The 20,068-nt window shown below is 35.3% G+C and overlaps 1 protein-coding gene across 4 annotated transcripts in view; it reads right to left on the minus strand.

Annotated features, from left to right (window-relative positions):
* The window catches only part of UNC13C (unc-13 homolog C), a 217,713-nt gene that overhangs the window by 149,026 nt on the left and 48,619 nt on the right, over positions 1-20,068 (minus strand). Inside the window, exons 1-2 of one of the 4 annotated variants that reach the window (XM_054836500.1) lie at positions 12,102-12,363; positions 8,552-11,765 (exon numbers count right to left, since the gene is read on the minus strand). The exons of 2 other annotated variants lie outside the window; for them this stretch is intronic. In XM_054836500.1, coding sequence (XP_054692475.1) covers positions 8,552-11,513 — 2,962 coding nt within the window. In that variant the 5' untranslated portion in view covers positions 11,514-11,765; positions 12,102-12,363. Of the gene's footprint in view, positions 1-8,551; positions 11,766-12,101; positions 12,364-20,068 lie in introns of those variants that run through there. One more of the 4 variants, XM_054836498.1, reaches the window with a different exon arrangement.

Genomic DNA, 20,068 nt, shown 5'->3' on the forward strand with positions numbered 1-20,068 from the left:
CAGAAGGTCAAAGCAGTTGCTGCTGAAGACCCAAGTGTCCAAAACACAAATGTTTTGGGGACATTTACTTCACACCATTTTTGGCCCCGTGGACTGAAAGCCCATTAGTCGCTGAGCACTTCAGGTGTGATTTTGGTGAGCAACATCTGCCTTGGTCACATCAGTAAAATATCTAGATCACACTCAGACATTCCAGTGGTCAAACCAAATGTGGTGAATTGGGAAGACTGAGAGATTTGCTTCAAAAGTGTACCCCTGTTGTAAAATAAAAAGCTAATAGTGGCAAACTTGTAAGTCATATAAATATCCAACTGTTAAAGACCAAGAACATTATGTACACCTAGGATCAAGAACAAAGGAGCAGAACATAATGTCTGAGAAACAGTCACATATTCCTCAGGCTATGGTGTTCATAGCTGATGTTGGTATGAAGTTTTTTCTGCTCCTGTGGAGCTGCATCCGCTTCCTAGCTAAGATTTAAGGAACTATCTAAAATAATCTCAAATGCTTTAAAAATTATCTTCAAAAAACCCAAACTAGGAGGCTAAAAAATTTAGATGTCAGACTAATTTCAAGACTTACAGTAGTAGAAGAAAAAAAAAATGAGTCAATGTATAATCACGCACAGAATAAAAAGATGACATCGGCCAACACTGCTTACTGATATAAGACAACGAGATCAGATTTTCTTCTGTTGGTAAGCAATCTGGCTTTCATGACATTCCCTATGTAAGATAAATACAGTAAAGGTAAAATTGGTAGAAAATAGTGTACAGTTGTATTGTGATATTTGGGAGTAATTCTTTTGGCAGAAGTAGCATAGGGGTATCAACCAATATCATATAGGTTGATTTCAGCCAATGTTCTCAGCAAATTGGATGAACAGAATATCATAGAGTTTTGTAGAAGACACCAATCTGGAATGGGCTGCAAGTATTTGAAAGGATGCAGTTAGAATTCAAAATGTTATTCGTATATCACTGAATTCACTTCACTGCCTTGACAGTACTCCTGTAAAAACTAGTTCTATGTTTGGAAGAAAAAAAACAAAAAATAGCAAAAAATTTTAAAATTATTAGATAGCAGTACAAGGTATATAACATATTTGAAATTGAAAGCATTGTTGATGTAATATTAGAGATGACTCAGCTCTATGGGCACCCGTTACCTTTAGCTGAAGTTGTCTTTCAAGTTTTTGGAATCATACTAAAAGTAAACAAATTGAATAGAAAGAGGATGACAAAAGCCAGAACAAGCAGAGATTCATAAAACAATCTGTGAGGATAGAGTGAAAGGATTTGGTTTGTTTTGTCTTATTGAGAGGGAAGAGGTGACAGTATTTCAAATGCATTAAAGAATATAACAGAGTAATCATTTTCTTTTTACCTCTGTGGTTAATGTTGTTAGTTACACATTAGATGTCCAAAAAGAGGCAAGAACATATGCTTACTCACAATTACAAAATATACAAGTAGCATTCGCATAGCAAATACTATAAAGCTCAGCATATTTTGTTCTGTAATATAATTACCTTTTTTTTTTTTTAACTGAAGCAACTCGAAAAAAGTCTCAAGATAATTCTCATGAAAGTAGAGACTGACCTTCTTAACAAAACATTAAAAAAAATGGTTACTTTCCTTACTGCTGGTTTTTATGCTATAGGAAGAAAGCAAATCAAATTACACACTGTTTCAGCTCTGCTTGAAAGTAATGATGAGTTGGAATATTTATGCAAAAACACTAAAGAGATGCACAGATGTTAAGAGCTATAGACTGGTACACTGGAATTCAAAGCATGACTTTTGGTTCTATTGGACTTTTTCTACCTGATTGAACATGCATAAATCCTTCTGAATTTCACAATCCCTTTATTGTTAATAGGAAAAGACATGTCTCCTGTCCTCTGCTTTTATTTTTTTATAAAAGAAAATTTCAACCACCATGCCTTTTAAAGTTCCCAAACAAAATTCCACTACTTCGTATTTGCAGTATCTTCCCTGCCTTCCGGATGCAGCTCTATCCTCTCTGTGCTAAGTGGAACAGGAAGACCTACAGGTTAAGATTAAAAACTGCTTCAGTTCTTACTCATCCATTTTATACATATTCTTCTCTCCTGGTTTATTTTACATTCCATAATAAGTTCATCATGTCTCTCTCCTTATTCCATCTTGGTATCTGTGTAGCTGATGGACAAGAATTCCTGTGGTGAGGCTGCAATTACATTGGTGATACCCAGAGCTATATGTAGTTTATGAATCTGTGACAGCATTGACAAATCTCTTGCTGCTGTTTGGTCTCTGATCCAGAAAGCTCATTTCTCAAAGAAAAGAATCAGAGTCAAAAAGATGTTTGGCTGCATCACATCTCTGAGATTTCAATGTAACATAAACAAGTACAACTAGTTTCAGCAGTCAGTTCCAGAGAAGCTACTAACATTTCAGTCAGTAGCTTGCTCTTTACCACTACTTATTTTGTGAAAATAGATCACAGTCTTTTCTGTGGTCAACAGGGTTTTGTTTTTTTTTTTTTTTTCTCCTAGTTGACTTGTATCTTTTTATAAGACCATATTCTTTACCATAGTATCAAGAACATTTTTAAACAGCTCTGTCAGCAACACAATTAGAAGACAGGGGCTACCTGGAAAACCCTCTCTTTACATAGGTTTTAATCTGAAAATTTTATTAATTTTCAGTGGAGTGAATAAGAGTTTTACATGAGGCAAGTGCAGAAGAAAACTCTCTTACAAAAATGGTATGTATTAAACAATATAAATGTGCAGGTGTCTATATGTACGCATATATGGGGTTTTGCTAGAATTATTTATATATCAATCACGTCATTATTTTCAGGTTTACCAAAACTTCTGATCATGCAAGCTATCTTAAGAATATTCTCTATTCATCAAGAAGGTAAATTTCACAGCTGACAAAGTTTCATCAGTTTCAATGATAATTTTGCATCAGCAGGAACTGGAGAGGTTTCAGATATTTTCTCCTATTAGAGTCCCAGGGAGACACAACTACGGAGGGGCTCCACTGATCACCTGGAAAATGTATATAAAGAAAAAGTCTGGCACCTGTCCCATGAAAGTAGTCAGAGTTTTGCTTTGGCAGCAAAACAGAGAGTCTCTTTAGTTTCACACTTTATTGTAATATTCTACTTCCCCAATAGATCAGAGGAAGATTTGAGCATACTTATGAACTCGTGTTTTCTAAGTCATCACATTGTTTAAATGCATGTCTAGATATTTTTTCAGCCAGTTGCTTTAACAAGATTCTTTTATCCCAAAGCTGCATTATAAAATCATGTGGTGTTATTTCTGCTTCTAAAGTACAATGATCTAAAAGGCTTAAAAGTTTTAGAAATAAAATTAGAAAATATTTCTTAATCTTGGTGATAAAATACTGATTTGTGATCATTTCCATAGCAGAACCAGTATAAATAAGTCCTTGGAACTGACATTCATGCTCAGGTTTTCTCTTAGTTCTAGCAAGTTTATTTTAAATCTGTTTAAGCACAAAAAGGGCAGGCAAATTGCATGAATATTAATCAATCTACATTAATTCTAAAGTTAATGAAATGGTGTTAAATAGTCTCCTGTTCTTATAAGGAGTAGTAGACACTTTCTTCTTTTATGAAGGAAACCAGCAGTTTTAAAGAATTACTTTTCCTAAAAAAGGAAGTAATTCTCTAAAAAGAAGTGGTTTGGAGAGGTTTGTTTTGTTTACTTTTTTGTTTGTTTTTAATAAACAGCCAAAATATGGATGATTTCTGCTAAACCTTACTGATTAAGGATGTGGGGGTTTTTTGTTTTGTTTTTAAAGGATTAATGAATAGCTATTCCAGCAAAAGGGCATCTGATAACAATAGAATTTTTTTAGATCCCTAGACTGTTACACAAGTGTATTTGTGACACACATTTCCTGATGTAATGCACGCCAGTTCATTGAGAGTTACCATGCTAAATTAGACTGATCTTCAATTCGTTTAGTTATTATCTTTTTTCAAAGACATGCAGTATTACAATCTAAGATTTTCTGATAAACACGAAGCCTGTAAATAGAGAATTAAAATACAACCGGCCATAAGAACACTATTATCTTTTCTGAAAGACATATTAAACTGTTGTTTAAAGAATTCTTTCACTTAAGGTTTCTAAAACTTGGATTAATTTTTAACAGATCTTGGAAAAGACATAACTTCTTTTTAATAGAGGTTTGCTTTTATTTGAATGGTAAACATCTTTAAGATGATGATCACTACTCTCAGTATAATTTTCCTTACCCTAATCCCTCTTTTGATGGACTAAATACATAGTAGCAGCAAGCAACTGATGCAGATCATCCTTCCATGACGTCCTAACTTTAAAGTAGGTGGTAAATGTAACTACTCACAGACAAAAGATGGATGTATCATCTTTAACTGATTAGTTTTCCTCACATAATTTTTCTAAAGCAACCTTTCTACAATTCTATTAATCCTAAGCTGAACAGACTGCCATTTGCTGTCTTAAATCTCTGACATCCCTTTTTCCCAAAGGACAGAAGTGGGAAAGGAAGGGTATAAAAGACTTACAGCTGACTCTAGAGTGAAACCAGTGACAAGAAAAAAATACGTAGACTCTTGTGCGCATGAAACAAGCATATGCAAGAGAGACTCAGTCAAATTGTTATATATTGGTTCATCTGCAACATTTTGACTTAATTGAATTGTAAAAAATAGTGTTCTAACTGATTATATTTCCTGTAAGATTTCTGGAAGATTTCCAGAGTGCACATATATATAGGAAAAAGGATTTTCTAGAATTTTACCCAATCGGGTTGAGTGCAGGAATATACTGTATTTATCAATTCCTACCCACATAATCTAAAAATGTATTTAGTCACTGCCCCATCCCTGGAAGTGTTTAAGACCAGGTTGGATGGGGCTTTGGGCAACGTGGTCTAGTGGAGGGTGTCCCTGCCTGCAGCAGGGGGGTTGGAACTAGATGATCTTTAAAGTCCCTTCCAACCCAAACCATTCTATGATTCTATGTCCCATCATCCCCCTGCATCTCCCAAAACAGTCTATGTTATCATTAAAAGCAACTCAGAAGAGTGCATGCAACTCTGGAAGTTTATCCAGAGTGATAAGCTCATCAGGAAAGAAAATGGTGCTTATTCTAAGGCACCTGTAAAGATAGCAAGATAGGGATGGAATGAAAGAAGACACTAGTGAAAAAGCAAGCTAGAAAATAACAAGTGAAGACTGGAAAAATAAATAAAAGGATAGAGTTATTCTCAATTACAGCATACAAAGAAACAAACCACTGGCTAGCATTTCTAAATATTTTTCTAAAAAGCCATCATTCCTTCCATTAATATACATGCATCATCACAATGCCTCCATGTCCTTACAGAACTTTAAATCTGAGGATTACTCGTGTACCGCTCGCGTCTCCTCTCATCCATGTACCCTATTACTTTCACTCTGGTATGTCTCCAAAACCACGTTGTAATAAATAATACATAAGCAATCAGCCCATAGTGTATTTTTTTCTCTCCAGCTAGAGGTAGAGAATAGGACTATCTGACAGGGCTTTTGTGCAGTAATAAATTATTCATGTACCAAAGTTTCAATGACCTTACCTCATGTGTTACTAGAATGAAAATAATAGCATTCTAAACCTTTCTTTTATACTAAATTGGAGAAATAACACTACTGTATTATCTGGCTATATCTCTAGTTGGCCAGATTGCTGTCTACCTGCTCCTGCCTACATGGAGAGATGAAGGTAAGATTATAGGGGTAAGAGTTAAAAAAATATATTCATAAAAGGAATGTAAACCCTAGATCAGCTTAGTCACTTTTCTTTAAAGTTATTACTGCTCCTGCACATATTAAAAAGAAGATATAATACCCAAAATTACTATTTGCTTAAATGATAAATTAAGCATTCTTTGGACATGCAAGAATCCACATGTAAAGAAGAGGGCAGGTTGTAAAAACTGAGGCTACAAACTATACATTTTGTGTGTTTTGTAGAACTCCTTTAAGAACTAATTTACAAAATGTTGTTTCCTATACTAAATCAAAACTGCCATGCAATTCAAGTAATAAGCAGAGGTTAAACATGTTTTGTCTTAGAGGCCAAACTGACATTAAGAAGGCATCCTTCTTCAAAGGCTGCATACAAAGTGTTCAAAACATATATTTCCTTATTGCAGAACAGTTGAGGCTGGAGGGGACCTCTGGAGGCCACCTGCTCAAGCAGGGTCACTTAGAGCAGATTGCCAGGACCACGTCCAGATGGCTTTTAAATATCTGCAAGGACAGAGAATCCATCTGTGGATTCCATTATCTGTGAATAGACTGTCTATAACATCAGTCATCCACCTCATTGAAAGTAAAATCAAGAAGGATTTGCAATAATACTGCATGTTACTCAGCAGAAGTTTTTCAGGTAATGTATTCTTTTTGTAGACGACTCCAGCTAGGAAATACATTTTGAAAGTTTTAAATTCTGAAGAATAAGAATTTTTAGGTGTTCTGCAGACATTAAAAGGTAAAATATTATGTTCATCCATTAGATATAAAACATGAAAGACTGTTTGGTTAATAAGTACTGCCAGGTATGCTATAGGACCTGAAGATATATTTGTAACAAGTCATTTAGTGACTGCTGACGTAGAATCCCTGAACCACATCCTCCTTGTTGGTGTGGAAAACAAAAGTGCAAAGAGAAAACAGAACTGCGACTCAAAAGTCAATGCATACTGTTTTCAGAATAATCTGAGAAATAGTGGTGTTGTAGCAGTTCATCTGCAAATTCCCTTTAACCCCTTGACATATTCCCTTCTCCTTTGTTTCAGTAGAAACAAAAATGGAGGTCTTAGTATGACATCTTATAATCATGCAGACGCTTTATGCCCCATAGACTACACCCAAACCCACATTTTTCGTAAACTGGCCTTGGGGTAAGTTGGCTTCTCTGTAAACATAGTTATAAGAAATGCTTCAGTAATTCAGAAGAAAAAATGTCAATAGACTAAGATTGAAAGAGGACTTTCACCTGCTGCATTAAAGGAAGAACTAATACATTTAATTCATAGAACTGATCGCATGAGACGTAATTTCATAGTTCTCATTTTCTAACAGTCTACATTATCTAATAAGATATACAAATGTACAGACTTTAAATAGCAGAACCAATTTAGATTCCACTATTATGGATCTTCCCTGGGTGCTTTCTCTATTTAGGTCCTATTGTACAATGATGACCAGGTAATATGACTGTGGTCCCCATCTCCCATGTCTCAAAATCATGAAAAAGTCATGAAAATACTAGCTATTTCTAGCTGTTTCTTCACACATACACCATCTAATATCTAACACAGTACTGTAGAAAAATATCTGCAAAATGCAAATCTAAAATCTAGTGTCATTATTTGAATGTAAAAATAGACTTTTAAATAAACTTTCATATTAGCAATATTTAATTGCTTGTGTAACATACTTTCAACTTGACTCTATTGTAAAAGTAGTTGTCTATATACAAAAGAAACTTTACAGTAGCTCAAGCTTTAGATGCTCATTACTGCTAAATGCAATCTTTGGCTAAATGCACAATTCTTCATCCTTAAAATTAATGTATCAGATTATTATTTTTTCAAGACAGATAAAGAAAGCAAAGATTCAGTCAAGGTGACAATTACCATCTGGCTAGCTACAGTAATTATGTGCTCCCAATTAAATGCACATGCAATATTATAACGTTAGCATTACAGTGTATGTTAATATTGAAAATCACCATACTTGTGTATTACTAGAGATATTAAAGTTATGTATGTGACTGTCTGCTTTGAAGTCTGTTAACACAGAAGATAAACGTCATGAATAAATCTGTGTCAACACCCTCTGTGAGTGAAGTTCCTTTCTACCACCTCTTCATACATGGATGCTACCATTTACACTTTTCTCTTTTCTCCACACCCCTCTCTTTTTAGCAGGGGGGAATGACTACTTGTTTGAGGGCTTACTCGGAGTACAATTAAGGACAGAATTAAAAAAAATCAGTTTAGACTTGCACTCTCACAGGTACATAACAAGTTATAGGTTGCAGGATGCAGAACACTGCTCATCAGGATAAATATAGAACCAACCATGACTTGAAAACTGTTAAATGAAGCACCATAATATTGGAACACTCTGGATTACTCCTGTGAATACGTTCATAAAGCTATAAGAAAACCACGAATGGTGTACTGTTTAGTTCTTTTTATAGGATTTAAATCTTGTGAAATTCAACTTTCAAGTTACTGAAATTCAAAGAAATACAATTGCTTATAAATGTTTGGCTACATATATTCAGAAAATTCCTTCAAAACAAACTTGTAAAATTTTAGCCTTTTGACTTCCAGGGGACTATTTCACCCTATGAACTGAACCAGACATAAGCAGAATTTTTGTCAGCAAATTCAATGGAAGCAGGATCAGGTACCATACAGAAATTCACATCCAACTCTAATAAGAACAACATTTTACTTAAAAGACAATATTAAAATACTATTACCTCCAGCAAAGATCTTTTCTTCCAAATCATTCATTTGTTTCTTGTATGCTTTTAAAGCAGCTTCTTTAAATGATGGTCGTATTCTTTTTTTCTTTGGAGTTTCAGTACACATCTCTGGGACATTCTGATTTTCATCTTCTCTTACTTCTATGTCAGCAGCCGTGTCACTTTCAACTTCCAACATGTTTTCACTGACCACACTGTCAAACTGTGTGTCATATTGCTCCTCTGGTAGCATTTCATATGGAGTTTCATACGAAGGCTGCCCCAGTTCATATTCTTGGACCTGCTCACTAGTTTCACTATTAGTTCTGTTTTCTAGTTTAGCAAGGACTTGTTCCATTACTTCTACATAGTCTGTTTCATTCTCACCAGGTGGTTCAATTAAGTCTCCCTCATACTCTGCTTTGTAGCAATAAGGCTCAGCATAAACATCAGAATCGAGTGTTGTACTTGATTCATTTGCAGTAGACTGAGATAAAGTTCTAAACCTTCCCATGAAAGATGATCCACTGTCTTCATACCCACTTAAACTTTGTGTACTTTTATTCCAGACTACTTCTAAAGCTGACTTAGCTCGTTGAAGTGTAGATCCAAATTTAGGAAAGCTGAAAGTCTTATCAGAAAGGTCAATGCTTAGTCGGCTATGCCACGATTTAGGGGCTGTTTCTTCTGAGTCGTCGCTTGGTAGTTCACTCTGACTTCGGTACATCATAGGCAATCTGTTTTGATTCTGGTAAGGGGAGATAGAATTTGTTTCCTGATAATCATCATATTGACCAGTCCACTGACTTTGTGATTCACTATCAAGGCCTGGACATGATGGAGAAGTACCATCAAGGGTAAAATCGTAGCTTTCAGTATCATACTGGAGGTCAGAACTTTGGCACTTACCAAAATCTGTGTGCTGATCTGAAGAGCTGCTCATATCATAGACAAAAACTTCCTGTGTGGATGAGTCTAGGCCCAAATCTGCCCTCTGTCCCAACTGATTCCAGTCTTTCCATGGGGAAAGATCATCATGCAAAGAAAGCTGAGAATCACTATAGTGGCTTCTGTCTCCCGATGCACATAATATTCCATTGCTTACTCCACTGTCAACAGTTTCTGTGTTCTCTACTTCATTTTGCTCTGGATACTGTTGCATATCTTGGACAAAAGTCTGTTCCTGGGAACTGCCATACCAGTTTGTAGAATCATCTTGTCTTCGCTGCCAAAGTTCTCGATCAGAGGAAGACAATAGTGAACTGCCATTTGTTCTGCTAAAATACTGATTTTCTGAAAAATCCTCAGAGTAAGACTGACACAGTTTTGAGAAATCTGACTCTGAACGGCTAAGTTTTGGTGTTGCAAAGTCATTCTGTAAATGCCATAGAGGAGTCATGTCTGAATAATAGGTCTTCAATTGTTTTTCCATGTTTTCAAATTCTGGGGACTGATTGTCATAATTTCTTCCGTCTGAAAAGGTGCTACTCTCAGCAGTTCTATTAAGGTCTTGAGTATCTGGGGACTCAATACTCCCCTTTGTAGTGCTTGCTTTTATTTGAAGTGCTGATTTAGATGCTTTTGCATAACTGTTCTTATTTATATCTGATTCCAAGTCTTTATCACTGTCAGGTGACTCCCAGTCATGCATTTTAGGTTTTGTCTCCAGAGTCAAAAGCTTCATATCCATACTTTCATACGTCTGAGATGAAGGTAGTCCTCTTTCTTTTTTGTCTTTTATGTCATGGGAAAATATATCTGTAGAAATTCCAATACCAGTTCCCTTAAGTTTATAAGACTTTTTTAAAATCAAATCTCTCTGTTGAGATGACTCAAAATAAACAAGAATGGGTCTTGGCTTTGCACTTGGACAGTCTCTTTGCTGCCCCAGTCTTTGGGCAAACTCAATTTTAATAGTGCTTTGTGCCTCCGAGAACCCCATTTTATCTATTAATATTTTGTAAACTATGCTTTCAGTTTTTTCAAGTCTCTCTTCAGGCACATTTAGAAATCTAAGACTTGCTTTGTTTCCTGGATGGCCTATCTGCTTAATATAGTCGTGTATGTCCCGAGTTTCTCTTCTGGACTGTACAAATCCAGTTCGCAATTGTTCAATTTCATTTTGTACAACTTCTACACTACTAGAAATTTCATCAATTGATTGTTTCAGAGCATTAACATGCCCTCTTAATTCAGAGAGTTCTGTTTCAATTTGACTTATTCCCTGAAGCTCTTTAAAGATCATTTCCATAACATCATGGGTTTGACTAATACTACCTGTTGAACTGAAGCCAGGTTCAAATGTATTTGATTTCTGGTGACGCCCAGTTCTGTCTAAAGATTTACTTCTTAAGCCCCATGTTTTCTTCCATGTACTTAGTTCTGAGTCTGAAGAGACATATTCTTGGCTCTTCTTCCATTTCCTTAGTTTTCGTAAAGCTCCCAGCTTCAGTGTGTGTAAAGTGCGTTCTCCATCAGAACTTCCATCAGATGGTGCAAGGCTGCTTAAGCTTTTTCTGTTGCGTCTCACAGGCATTGTGTGTGATACGTATTCGTTTTTCTTGCTATTACTTTTTACTTCACTTAGTGACTCAGAATATGAACTATCATTTGAAGACAGATCTTGAACTATATCTTCATTATTATCGTTTGTTACAAAAATATGCTTTTGCAGTCCATTGGCAATAGCAACTCTATAACTGAATGTTGGAGAAAGTGAAAATTCTCTATTACTTTCCTCTTCTTCAGTGGATAAGTTGCGAGCAGATGGACACTTGGCAATCTTTTTAACAGTGCTTTTTAAAGTATTTGAAAATTTTGGATTCTTTGTTTGTCCGATCTGAGTTAAGTCTTGTTCCTTTTTGCTCTGACAACTCTCTTTCCTTTTTGTACTATTTCCCGATTTCTTTGTAAACATTCCTTTGCAAATCTTATATATGTAAGATGAGATCAGGCTCTTTAAGAGGGCAGAAACCATGGAGTGTAATTTATATTATGCCGCTTGCACACAACACAATTTTTGATCCAGACAAGTATTTGTATCTCCAACAGGATCATCAGCAAATATTTCATCAACAGAGATTGTAGACATAGAAACTACTGATGCTCAGGTATCATTTGACAGGAAAAAAAAAAAAAATCACACATCTGCTTGTTCGAAATCAAATCCTGAAGGGGTTTTGTATGTCTTGCAAAATCTCACTCTGTTGCGCATGGCTTCTTCAAGCGTCTAAAAGGGAGGGAACGGCATTACAATGGCTGCCAAACAAACTTATTATTCAATAATACTGATGTTGTTTTAACTGGGTTACAATGGAAACACACAGCAGTTAAGTATTTATTTATACTTTCCCCATAGTCTGAATAGAATTTTTCATGAACAATTGAAGCTGAAAGCAGTTCTAGGGAAATAATTTTAACATAAATGAATAAGCTATACTTATTTACAGGCTTTGTCCAGTTTAATTCTCTGAGATATTTTGTATTAATGCTGTCTGCTTTCTTTCAGAGTAATGACATTTCAGTTTAGATCCATATGATATACAGCAGTGGTCAAAAAACTCACAGGGGAACAAGTTGTTAATAGCTAGTAATATAGAAGTAGAAAGGTCTGTCTTGGTTCATCTTTGGAGCAAGGTAGGACTCTGTGCAACAATCAGTATCATATCCATGAAGTACTGTTCTATCTTGAGGTTGAATTATGCGCACAGCTATGGTTTGAGAAATAGATACTTTCTTTTTATACCAGACTTTAACACATGTTATGGTAAGCCAGGACTTAAAGTGGGCATACCTACTTGGTTTCTCTTAAGAAGAAAAAAAAAAAATCCCAAACTATAGTAAATAACAGAAAATCATAATGACAACTAATGGAACATTCTCAGCCAAGTTATTAAGTTTTACATTGTTCTGCTAAGAGAAAAAGAAAATGAAACAAAAAACCTCGAACATAAACAACCCCACACAAAATAAGAGGAAGAGGGAGAAACAAATATGATTTACAAGTCTAGGGACAAAACCAAGTACCATTACGGCAGGAAAACAATTTGATCTAAAACATGGAAGAGTAAGAAAAGATTTCATGAGGTATCTGGAAGCTTCTATTCCATAAAACAAAAGCTTGTATTCCATAGAAATGTAGTCAATGCATTTTAAGCATATCAGCGTCAGTCACCTCCCAGTCTTATAGCTGCAGAATAAAAACAAGACGAACAGCTCAGAAAAACCCAACAAAGTAGACGATCTTAAAACAGCCATTTCAGTTTCTAAACCAGCTAAAAATTCTTTGGCAGAATAAGAAGTTTATTTAAATACTGAGTATATGAAGGGTTAAAACTTGCTCTGTGGTGTCTTAAGAAGAGTAAAGGATATGAAGCGCCCTCCTTGTCTGCAGAGCAGACAGCACAGCACTATATGAAACATTAGGGTCCCCTCACACATCTCAAGATCTGGTCTATTCATCACAGAAGTTTGTCTTCACTAATCTTGCTATTATACTTATGTTATGGTCAATAATAAACACTAACTACTGATTCTCACTGCAGCAGCAAAATGCACCATGTTGAATAGAGCCCAAGCAAAGCTGGTAAAAGCCTGGTTGGTTCCTGGAATCCTGGAACAAAGGATGTAAACAGACATTTCTTTTCCTCTTACAACAAAACTGGGATACAGCACAAGAGTGAGCAGAACAAGAATAGACAACATTCTTCATCCTTCCCAAAGTAGCTACCTATTATTTTATAAAAGGTGAAATATTTGTGGAACATGAATCACATTTTTAACATATATACATTAGCATAGCTCTTGTGACTTCTTTTTCTTCCAGACTGATGCCTGAAGACAGAGTATTAAAAGTGAATTAAGAGCAAGCGATGTTTGGAGCAAAAGAATGCTCAATGAGACCACACACAATTTTCAAGGCATGCAAATGGCATCTCAGAATATGACAAAGCTCTCACTAGAGCCAAGGCTTCCTTGTTTTCACATATTATTACTAGAGGAAGAAACCATCCTGGGACGCTTTTCAATATCAAAGGCATGTTTCTAGATGTAGAAACACTTGTTAACCATTCAGCTATTACATTGAATGTTTGTAACCATTTGTTGAACAAGACTTGAAGTGTGACTGCCTACCTCCTCTGCCCACACAACCATAGCTTTTTAAGTGCCCTCTTATACAAACTTCGCTCAGTTGACTTGGACATTCTTCTCATTGAAAAGACTTCAAACCAACAATGTATAAACAAGCTAGAAGGCTTGTTTACTGTCTCAGCCTACAAAACATCAAGACATAATGAAGCTACCTTTGGAATCTGGAACATTTCCATTAATTTTAAATAAGGTTTAATTCTTCTCTGTAATAGAATCTTGATTTCATAGCCAGCCATATACATGTTTTATCCAATGCCTAATCTATGCTTCTTATCAGAGATAATTGACAGTATTATAAATAGCTACAAATTCAGTACTCAAGTTATTTAAACCCAGTTTCTGACAACGCCATAGTAAATTAAAAGTTGTACCGTTACAAACACACATAGATCTGCTAAATGGAGCAGATTTATGTTCTCTCGTGCAAGTTCCATTTCATCTCAGCTGTATTAGTTATATGATCTGTTCATCAGTTTACAGCCTACCATTGCTCTGTGAAATACTCATTTTCTAAAACTGTATATCTACACATGGAATCAAGTTTAAGTCATTATAGGTATCATCCATTTCTTTTTGTAAAGATTTGCATTGGGTTGTTCTTACTGTTTTAAATCAGTGTAGGTTAAAACTCTATGGAATAAAGAACACACTTTTGAGAAGCACATAGGACGTACTCAGTTATTTGAATGAGCTGCAAGTTGTCATTCAGTGATTTTCTGGATTTAGCCAGGTCTCCCAATAAACCATCATGATCCCACTTTTTATTTTCACTTTCCTTTTATATTGACTTAAATCAATTTATATGATAAAATTGAACACAGATGGGTTAACCCATTCTAAGCATAAGGAATCAGATTGAAATGTTACAGCAACAAAGTACAGACTTTATGCTAGACGGTTATAGACCAGGAAACTGGAAAGTGTTTATGGATTGTGAGATTAGAAAGAAAAGAAATTGTTAATGGGTTCCTTCTGTTAAGACAGGACACAATGACACCACCTTCAACTTTTTACCCATAGCAAGTCTGAATATAGACTTTTGTCCATCAACTTAATGGTGAACAAGTAATTTGGATTGATTTCAAGGATACCGTGGATAACAAAGCTTTGTCAAAATAAAACTTGTCAGTTGGAAGCATCAGTATAAAGGATCTTATTCCCAAGTCCAAAACTAATGTGTCAGGTAGAAGGGGGGTAGAGTGTGCCAGGTTAATAATAATGCAAGCAGTGTGATTTAGTTATATGCCTGAACACCAGATCCTCAGATTCCCATTTTTTTTTCATTTTATCAGATCCAGCCCTCTATTTTTAGAAAGAAAATTGATTCATCTTAAAAAAATAATTTCAGTATTTTAAAAGAATAGCTAGATCACTGCTGACCTTGTGTTCCGATCCCAGTAAATGAAACTATAGAGCAGCAGCCCCCTCCCTTCAGAGGTAGCTTTGTGGATGCAGACTGTTCTCCCCAAAAAAGCAAGCAACAGGCAGAACCATAGCCCTGCTTAACCTTTACACTATTAATCAACTACAAGGGGCCTGTGTGTATTGGAAGGGGACAGGGAAGAAGAAGAGACTAAAGTGCAGTTTCCCTCTGTAAAAAGGCACACTGCAGTTCGTGTTCACAACACTAAGACAGTAGGGGAAAACAAAACAAAACCAAAAAGTCTTTTTCTGCAGCAATACCACTCTGCAGTACTGCCAAAATAGTCACTACTGCCTATAGGCAACAACATCTATTTGTGATACGCAAAATGCTTCACAGAAATGAATTAATCACATATGACAAACAAAATGTAAACAATCCACTTTGCAGCTGCAGAAACTGTAGCTAAGAGAGGTTCTCTTACTACCAGGAACATAAGGAATCAATAACAGAATAACTAGAATTCAGATCTACAGATTTCTCAAGTACGGTCTTTGACTAGTCTCACGGCCGCCTGGGAACAGGGTTATCCTGACATAACTACTTACAATCAGTGTACGTCTGTTGGGCAAAATCTACGCTACTTTTCTTTAGACAAGCATAGCTGCGTATACTCCAGATTTCTTCATTATTTTACTGTAACAGTAGCATTATACTGATAATCATCTCAGATGACCTAATTCAGAAGAACTTAATTTGGAACAACTATCTACTCCTTTATATTCTTCTTAAATTCTCCTTATATTCTTAAATACTGACATTTTTGATCTGCGTTATTGGTGAGTCTCTCAAGGTAAAGTGATACTCGATACTGCACATGCTACATAGATGACCTGCCTGCAGACCCTGGCAAAGACAAGGACAACAGCAAGAAAGTAGTTCTGCTTTCTCTTTTGGATAATTCCTCAGGTTTTCACTAGCAGAGTTTTGCCCTATCCTATCACACCCTCCAACATTCACATGAGAGCACGGAGTGTTATCAGCACTCTCTCCTTTTGGCTAGAAAGCTATTCCTATTGTCCATCAACATCATTTGGAAAGTTCACTATATCTGCTTATTTATCTAGTGATATTTCTTCATGGATCCTGCTATTAATGTATCTAACCACCATTAAACATGTTGCCTTTCTATTTATGGAGAATGCTACCGATACAACTAATCGCCAAACTGCCGTTTCAAACCCCAGTCTAAAGAGACTACAATCTGCTTATTTTTCAGCCCACCAGGCCTACTGCTGTTCTGAGGAGCTTGCACATATGCTCCTCAAGTACGCCATGGAACCTAATCTAAATATTTTACAGTCACACTGCAAGACTGGTCATTCATAGCTGCTACTTGACTTATCTGTTCTTTCAGCATACAACTTAATCAAGTTTAAGGATAAAGACAGATGCAAGTAGCACATGCTTAAACTGTCTTGTGATTTAGAACAGCATCTGAAACAGAAGCCATATATAGAACTTCATATATTAGTGGATTAACTCAGTGGTTTTAAGAGTTATTTGCAATTAAACTACTTTATAATATATAGAAGCATACTGTCTTCTGGGCATCTTGGAAGAAAATTTAAATTGCCAGCTAGATAGGGTGAGTAATTATTCTGGAGAGAAAAGTCGTCTTCACTGCTCCCTTACTGCTATGACCACTATGGGAAAAGAGAGGATTTGTTTGCAGAGCCAAAGATGTTTTTTTCCTCAGTTACTGTTGCAGACAGACATGAGTTGGAAAAAAATAAACACTCTCATTTTGCAATAATTTTTTTATGATTTTAGTTACACTACTCTCTGCATCTTCATGTGTATTCATAATATTTGCATTTCTCTGAGAAGTCTTGTTACAGCCACTATGAGGCTAAAATTGCTGATCAATTATTTATGAACTACCGATAAAATTAAGACATTTAGAACACTATTTCTTTAGAAACAATTGTGCAGTATGGTATTTATATTACAAATATGAAAATTATATTTGAAGCAATTGTCCTTAAAGGACAATGGCCTTGACTAGAACCACAACCAAAATAAATATTTGCCAAATATAGGATATGGATACTTAAATGTAAAGAGCTATTGAACAGATTCCTAGAGTTAAAATCTGCTCCATTTGTAGAGCAGTAGATAGCTTAATATAGTATAGTTTAATATATTAATGCACACAAGGGTTAAGAGACTGCAGATGATTTCGAACACAGCTTCAGTATTATTTGGCTAAATGTACTAACCTTTGTTTCCTTTAATGTTTCTAGCTGTTTCCTCAACTTTCTAAATGAAAAGAATAATAAAAAGAAGAGACTGTAGGGTATAAAGAAGGCAGCAATAGTGAACCTGAGAGTCCTTTTGCCCCCTTTTACAGCTGTATATATGATGCATGCTGTCCTACATAAACTTATTTTCAGTCAACACTCTCACTTCAAAAGCTGCTAAGATTTAGAGATAATTTCACTTAATAGTCCATTCCTATTTAAATGCAGGCTACAAAAGGAATGGAAAACCTGGAGAGGGAAAAGTTATTTGCTGACAATATGAGGATAATTGTATTACTAAATCAGTACCAGGCATATTAGCTTCTGAGTTAGACTACTGCATGCATGCTATTACATCAGATTACCACAAATATACAAAAGATTTACTGTATAGTGTACAGTATAATCAGAACCTATTTAATGCCTTTAAAAAATAGAAAGTATCAACATGCATTTGACCAAATCACAGCTGTCCTTAATTTTGTCCGTGTTTTTAATTAGGCGTTTTCTTTAGACCATTATACCCTGAGAACCCAAGTGATTTAATTTACACTGAAGCACAACACATATGCAGAGGATATATTTACAGTATATTGAGTGTACATTCAAAGTCTCATATAACACTACCATTACAAACTTTTCAGCAACTTTCAATTTTGTTGCAGGTATAGAGTTTTAATCCTCTATTTGTACTGGCCTGAGCCTTGGGATGGGCGATTCTCTGCCCTGAATTAGATCTCTTTCAGACAGAGACCACTACGGAGTCTGTGACCATGTGTGCACTACATCACTCTATATAACAGATTATTTTAGAGACGTGACTTTTTTTTTGTTTGTTTGATTTGGGTGGAATTTTTTTTTTTTAAACGACTTCAAAAAATTCTCTTAAAAATGTTTAGATCAAAGGAACAACTTTAGATGGGCAAACTGTTAATTGTAAGCCCTCTGGATTCCATCCTTCAACCACAATAAGGTTTCAAATATTTTCTAAAATGTAGTTTAATAATTCCATTGAATTTTTAGAACACAAAAGTATGAAATGGACATGTTTTGATAGAGGTCTTTCATTCAATAAATGGTAGCAATCACCTGTGACATTTACATTTGAAAAATGCCACAAGCACAAACCACTACAACTACTGTTGACAGCAACATAATCTAGGATGAGTAGGCAACACACAGACAGGAGCCATGCTTGCTAAACACTTGAAATGACATTCATTCATAAGAATGGTGGATAGTAAACATAATTTTACATTTGCTGCAAAAATTTTTTAAGAAAAAATTATCTTTCTTTACTTGAATATACTGACAACTATGGAGTGATACTTAGATTTCCACCTGAAAGTAAGAACCTCTGCCATAGAGCTATCGACCTAATTGAATGACACAAATAAGATGGGAAAAACAAAACCCATACAAGAACCTTCTTAGGTGCCAAAGAATTTTTATGCTTCAGAGCTTCTGTTTTACTGTAATGGTCTCATAAGGCAGACTAATATACTACTTCATTCTTCCTAGATTTTCACAACAGTACAGTTAAAAAGGAAGTTTGGAATTTTCAGTCCTCCTTGATACTTTAATGAATTGAGACATATCTGAGCTATCAGTCTTCTCCTCCTTGATAATACTCTGGAATCGCAGTACTTCACCTGTGATTTCCTAAGTGTTTCCACAGCACTATATAGTCACTATGATAACGTTGTGCTGACATCACTGCAGGATCAAGCAAATGGTATAGTGACAGAAAACCTTTATACAACTCTTCAGGTTGTGTAAATTCCACCGAAAACCCCCCTCATTTATCTTGCATCATGACTTTTCTATATGAAGGTCTTTGAGATGACAGTTAACCACAATTTCTACCATAAAATCCTTTACAAAAGTAGTTTATGATGAACAAAAGATGTTTTAACCTTAAATGTTACTTTTCACTCCTCTTAATGCTTTTAGACTCAACAGCATTCTTTCAACACTTTTCCCAGTATGTTGATTTATATGTTAAGAATTAGCAGTGATTTTTAGAACACTCAAACGTGTCAAGTAACTTTACATTTTCAATTGCCAAATCACAGTTGTGTATTACACTAAAGGCAGGCATCTATTTTATATAATCACCGACACTTCATTCAGGAAACAAGCATTGTATCACCTCTTCTATGAAAAATACCTACGACTTTATGATCAGAGTTTATTTTCACACCAGAAAGCAACTAAATAATGTTACACCAATGGATGCTTTTAAGGCACAAGAATTCCTGTCAGCCAAGGGTTAACATCAGCATTAAAATGCTGGAACTGATATTAACCCTTTTTGCATTAACATTTTTTTTTTTTTAAATCTTACTTAACACTGGGCTGCATTCAAATTAGAAATGCAACAGAACGTTTATAGCAATTTCAGGAGTACTGAGCAATCAAATGAGCATTATTTTTAATGTCTTAAATGTTTTTAATACATTTTTACTGGACATGCTCATTGTAAGACAACTATTAGTGTCCTTAGCTTAAGGGAACATAGCTAAATGTTCTATTTCACTTATTACATACAATCAGTAGCCTGTTGAAAGAAAATATGATAAGACAAAAAATGCAATAGGACCCAGGTCACTAAAGAAAGTTGGGGGTTAATGAATAGTCAGACTTTTATATCTGCATAATTCTTCCTCTTAAAGCAAAATGAACCATCAACCTCATAGTAAGAAATTAGTTTCA

This window comes from Grus americana, chromosome 10, assembly GCF_028858705.1.
Source record: "Grus americana isolate bGruAme1 chromosome 10, bGruAme1.mat, whole genome shotgun sequence".
Classification (NCBI taxonomy): Eukaryota; Metazoa; Chordata; class Aves; order Gruiformes; family Gruidae; genus Grus; species Grus americana.